We start from the raw sequence: 6,000 nt of genomic DNA, 5'->3' as shown, positions 1-6,000 counted from the left end.
CTCGAACCATAAGGAACTCGGGCAGTAGGCTACGCCTTAACACACTTCCTACCCGTGCTGTGAGGTCGTCATGTCCGCATATTTTCGGACAATCAGGTGATGGAGGCTTATATAAATCATCAGGGAGGAACCAGGTCCCGAGCCCTAATGAACACGTCTTTCAAAATCCTCACCCTATCCGAGTATTTCTCTCGGCACTGCACATACGGGGAACAGAGAACGGGAGAGCAGACCTTCTGAGTCGCACCATATTACGCCAGGGAGAATGGGTCCTAAAACAGTCCTTTTTTCTGCAGATTGTAGAAATGTGGGGTACCCCAGACATAGATCTGTATGCCAACTACAAAAAACAAAAAAGTGAAACATTTTTTCGTTCCTTAGACCCCAGAGGGAATCCTCGGGCCCTGGACGCTCTTATGCTCCCGTAGACACAGAGCCTAATGTATGCCTTTCCCCCGATCATTCTCATTCCGACAGTCATAAGGAAAGTCAGAGAGGACGGAGCGAGAATGATACTAATGGCTCCCTTCTGGCCAAAAAGAACTTGGTTCTCCTGGCCGGGAATGCTCTCAATAACCGACCCTTAAGTCCTACCAGATCTCCCAGACCTACTGTCTCAGAGACCAGTGTTACACTCTCGAGCAGTGAACTTCCATTTAACACATGGAATTTGAAAGGGCACTGCTGAGGGAAAGGGGTTTCTCTGAGAGCCTAGTTTCTACACTACAAAAGAGTAGGAAACCGGTCACGACAAGAGCCTATGGGAAAACTTGAAGGAAGTTTCTGTCCACCTCCAGGGTCCAGGATGGAGTCCAGATTGACAAAATTCTTGAATTTCTGCAGAGGGGCTTAGAGCTGGCACTGGTGGTTAACACACTGAAAGTACAGATAGCGGCCTTAGGTGCCTTTTATAACCAGGATGTGGCAGGCAAATTCCCTGGGTAGCACGGTTTATCAGGGCCGCAACAAGGTCTAGGCCAATAGTTAGCCTGAAATTACCATCATGGGACCCGAATCTCGTACTCGTACTATCTGCACTAACAGGTCCCCCATTTGAATCTATCCAGTCAGCTCCCCTTAATATCTTATCATTAAAACTGTGCTTCTAGCGGCGCTAGCATCGTCTCACAGGGTAAGCGATATTCAGGCTCTATCAACAGCACCACCGTTGACCAAAATTCTAGAAGATAGTCATCTTGAAGCCTGACCCGTCATGTCTACCTATAGTGGCATCATATTTTTCATAGGTCCCAAGAGGTAGTCCTTCCTTATACCCAAATCCCAGGAATAGGGGAGAAGAAAGATTTCACACCCTAGATGTGAAGAGGTGCCTAGTTCAGTATTTAGAGGCCACCAAAGGATGTAGGAAGTCTTTCTCTCTTTCTCTTTCTCTTTCTCTTTCTCTTTCCAGGGACCTCGGAGGGGACTCAAAGTATCGAAGAGTACCCTGGCAAGATGGATAAGGGATGCGATTGGCATATACATCCAGTGGGAATACCAATCCGGAGGAGTTGAGAGCTCATCCCACAGGAGCAGTAGCGACCTCGGGGACTGAAAAGATCCGAGGTATTGATAGAACTGATCTGTAACGTGGCCACCCGGCCAACACCTTCTACCTCTTTTCAGACACTGTCATTTAGAGCTAGCCTCTATGTCTGACCTGACCTTCGGGAGAAGGGTCCTTTAGGCGGTGGTCCCTCCCTAAGCTACCAATCTCTGTAATTCTCTCCGTGGTGCTGTCATGGGTGAGAGAGAATAGCTTAGTTACTCACTGATAACGGTGTTTCTCGGAACCCATGACAGCACCCGCTTAGTCTCCCCCTTCACGAGTGTGGTGAGCACGTTCTACTGTCCGTGGAGTGTTTCCGTTTAGGCACGGTGCTTCTTGATAATAAGCAATATTATAATGTTGTGTATATACTTCTGTTTAACTAATCTGGAGACCCTCTGATGCTCTGTAACCAACTGAATGCGGAGGGGAGGTACCGCCCTTTTTATCTGTAGGTTCCTGTCCAGGATGGGCAGATCCCCTCTCTCCGTGGTGCTGTCATGGGCTCCGAGAAACACAGTTATCGGTGAGTAACTAAGATATTCCTCTCCAAACGCACAACAGAGAAAAAAAAACAGTGGCTTATTATTTAAAGGGAATCTGTCACCGGAAGTTGCAGGCCTATGTAAATGGCCTGGATCCGGTCCGATGGGCGGTGTTTGTTCTTCTTTCACCACCCCATCCGTGGCCCCCGTCCGCGATCTTCTCCAGGATTTGAGTAGTTCTACTCCATAGTTTGCGCGTGCGCAAAGCAATCTTCCTTCGCGCACGCGCAGTATGCTTTGCCCAACTGCGGGCAAAGCCAATAATCATTACTGCGCATGCACCGGTACACTATGTCCCGGAAGTATTTTGCTGTGTTGCGGGACATAGTGTACTGGCGCATGCGCAGTAATAATTATTGGCTTTGCCCGCAGTTGGGCAAAGCATACTGCGCGTGCGCGAAGCAAGAATGCTTTGCGCACATGCGAACTATGGAGAAGAACTAATCTAATACCAGAGAAGATCGTGGACGGGGCCACGGATGGGGTGGAGAAAAGAACAAACACCGCCCATCGGACCGGACCCAGGCCATTTACATAGGCCTGCAACTTCCAGTGACAGATTCCCATTAACTCCTCAGCCGTTGTCAGAGGAGCTCTATAGTAAGGATACACATACCGGAGCTGATGTAGAAGTGTGTGACTGCACAAAGGATTTTCTTTCTCAGGCCTCCGTTCTCAATTTTCAGTCAGCTGTTGACAACATTTATTTCTTCTCTTGTCCCTCACTTATCCAGCATGTCTGCAATGTGTATGCGTACTATACAACTCCTCTGTCAGCATAGATGCAGGTCTCTGTAGCTTTGTTTCTCAAGACTATATCCCATCCTGACACGTGACTAGAAAGAGCTGCTGTTTGAATTACATGACGTGGGCCATTTTATTGCATTCTTGGAGAACCCCTTTAATGTATATTTAGTAATATAATCACTGCCTGAAAAGTTCTAGGATCTACACAATGCTTATATGGGCCACAAGTTTGATAAAACTGCCATATAGCATACTTAGCCACTTTCACTAATAAACTTCATATGTTATTTTTTTTCCTTATCAGCTTACTCCGCTACAAGCATCCAACAGAGAACGAATTAAGAGCACTCTCTGGAAAACAAAAGCCCAAAGCCAAAAAAGAGCGGTAAGATCACGAATAAGTATAATCTACAGCAGTTATCCATAAAATGGTTGTCATATGCGTAGGTCACCAATATCATATCAATGTGAATCTTACACCTGATATCCCAACTTTTCAACTATTCTCAGCTCTGGGAGGTGGATGTAAATGGTGAACAGCACAAACTCTATTTAATCCAGTCTGGCTTCTGTTGAGAATTGTAGCTCCGCTCCCATTTAAGAGAATATCAGATCTGCAGTACCCTGTAGATGTCACTACACAATGAATAGAGCTGTATAACTCCATGCGCTGATTCCATCCAGATAGATCATTACCAGTATCATATGCCCAGGCAAAGCCCTACAATCGTGTTTGACACTAAGTGTCAATGGTAATTATTCTCTTAAATTAATGTTGTGTTTTTTGTTTTTTTTTTTCTTCTAAACTTTAATAATCGTTTAGAACTCCTTCACTTATGGCAGACCATCTGGAATTACGGAGTCATGGGTTTTTGCAATGGCCGACAGACTTTTAGACCATCTAATCTATCTATCTATCTATCTATCTATCTATCTAATAGAAGAAAAGTGTAATACTGTGCATGTGTCCAGATTTAGTGAGACATTAAACTTTCAGCTCCCATATTTTTTTACATTTTTTAGTTAACCTCTATTTTTTTGTAGGAGAATGAATGGAACCACAGATGAAAAACCCCTCACAGTCCCAAGAGACATTGACCTTCATTTGGAGGTCACACCAATCACGACGGTTGATGCTCTTGGTAATTTTTTATATTATTTAGTTGGATAAAGGTAAAATAAAGCTATAAAATCTTCCTTTTACATTCATAAGAAATCCGATCACTTGTGCGGCATGTGATACATAGTAGTTGTATTTGATCAGAGGGGACTGTATGATACATGTTTAATACACAGTAATGAGCATATCTACAGTTGTGCTCAAAAGTTTACATACTGCCTTTTTTCAGAGAATATGAATGATTACGCAAAAACTTTTTCTGCACTCATGGTTAGTGGTTGGGTGAAGCCATTTATTGTCAAACTACTGTGTTTTCTCTTTATTAAATCATAATGACAACCCAAAACATCCAAATGACCCTTATCAAAAGTTCACATACCCCATTTCTTAATACCGTGTATTGCCCCCTTTAACATCAATGTTTACTTTAAAGGGTTTATCACAAAGTCTGCAGTCACTCTGTATTACTGTACACTTGTGAATCCTCACACTCGCGCTGTCAGGATTCTCCACTGCTAATGGCGGAACAGGGCGGTCATCAATATGCATATGACTGGCCACATTCCAACTAGACGTGCAAGGCCTGCAGTCAAATAGTGACTGCACACTTTTGTGATAAACTTTAATGTAATCATCTTTCTGATCATGCAGAGTGTCTCAGTGTAATTATTAATAATTAATAGCAGTGTATAAATTATGATGTTTCAGTGAAAACCTCTCAGCATGTAGGCTTAAGATTCCAGGGTACTTGTGACTGCATTTGAAGAATGAATGGCCGGGCATTCCCTCATCATGGGATTGAAGTCAATGTGACCAGTATGGGACTTTGGGTGCTTGATATTACTAGTATGAGGTGTTCAGTTACATTAATAAGGGTATAAGGACTGTTTGTTGCTTTCCTACTGGAAGGAAACATGTTGGCAGATTTGCCTGGCATAGGTGGATATATCATGAGAGCCTTGGACCCAACAAATGAGTATCAATGGGTAATGTGATCTTGGCAGTTTAAGCTCTGAAAACTGGCTAATAAAGGCATGCTCTAGATATTTAGTGACGCAATGCAGGGGATATTGCAGGCTATTATCGATTGTTCAAAGGAGCACAATGTATGCTACATTTCGGGATGTTTCCAGAGCTTGTATATTATGCTTGGGTCAAATTTGGGATTCCTGTGGCTGGCAGTTGTCTTCAAATGGCTTTTAGTTTGGCATATCCACCACAGTGTCTGATAGGATAAAGGCTTGTCTTTGGATGCCACACTAGATGTGCCAACTTATAGTTAGGCTTCAGTATAAGGTTTATGAGTACTGCTTCTTCCTATAATGGCCAGTATCATAACTTCTCTTAATAAAAGGCTAATGAGACTCTGAAATAGTAAACTATCTGAATTTAGTCTATGTTCTTGTTTCAGGCTTTTGCATTTGAGGGCAGCCACATGATAGGGTGAGATATTGACTTGTTGCTATCCTTGGTATGCCATCATCCTTAGGCCACGGTCACACGTTCAGTATTTGGTCAGTATTTTACCTCAGTAAAAATCAGGAGTGGAGCAATCAGAGGAAAAGGATCATAGAAACCGTCACCACTTCTGGATTTATCACTCACTGCTGGGGTAAAATTCTGACCAAATACTAAATAAATGAACGTAGCCTTATTTCTATAGATTTCTCAGATTACAACTGTACCTAGCTAACTCTGGCCATGCAGTCACCCATAGGCACTGTGTCTGAGAGAATAAGTTGTCATTGATGGGTTCTCTCTATCCACAGCGGATTTGGCCCTGTGGACCCGCAGCGATTTCCGCAGCGGAGTACAGTACCATGTTAGCCTATGCAAAACAAAAACCGCTGTGCAGATGCTGCGGATTTTTCCGCGCGGTTTTGCCGTGGATTACAATCCGCAGCATGTCAGTTGTTTGTGCGGAATCCACAGCGGTTTCACACCTTATCCTTATGAGGTGTGAAACCACAGGGCAAAACCGCTGGCTAATCCGCAGATAAACCGCAGGACTTTTGTCCTGCGGGATTTACCTGTGGATT

The 6,000-nt window shown here is 43.8% G+C and overlaps 1 protein-coding gene across 4 annotated transcripts in view; it reads left to right on the top strand.

Moving 5' to 3' along the window:
- Positions 1-6,000, top strand: part of TMEM161A (transmembrane protein 161A) — a 43,073-nt gene that overhangs the window by 13,612 nt on the left and 23,461 nt on the right. For 3 of the 4 annotated variants that reach the window (XM_073555118.1, XM_073555120.1, XM_073555119.1), the window contains exons 3-4: positions 3,146-3,226; positions 3,886-3,983. In XM_073555118.1, coding sequence (XP_073411219.1) covers positions 3,146-3,226; positions 3,886-3,983 — 179 coding nt within the window. Of the gene's footprint in view, positions 1-1,424; positions 1,567-3,145; positions 3,227-3,885; positions 3,984-6,000 lie in introns of those variants that run through there. The other variant, XM_073555121.1, reaches the window with a different exon arrangement.

Source organism: Dendrobates tinctorius, unplaced genomic scaffold (genome assembly GCF_039654945.1).
Source record: "Dendrobates tinctorius isolate UK_male_01 unplaced genomic scaffold, ASM3965494v1 ptg000219l, whole genome shotgun sequence".
Taxonomy (NCBI): domain Eukaryota; kingdom Metazoa; phylum Chordata; class Amphibia; order Anura; family Dendrobatidae; genus Dendrobates; species Dendrobates tinctorius.
The sequence above is the reverse complement of the archived record's forward strand: the minus strand, read 5'-3'. Positions and strand labels throughout refer to the sequence as shown.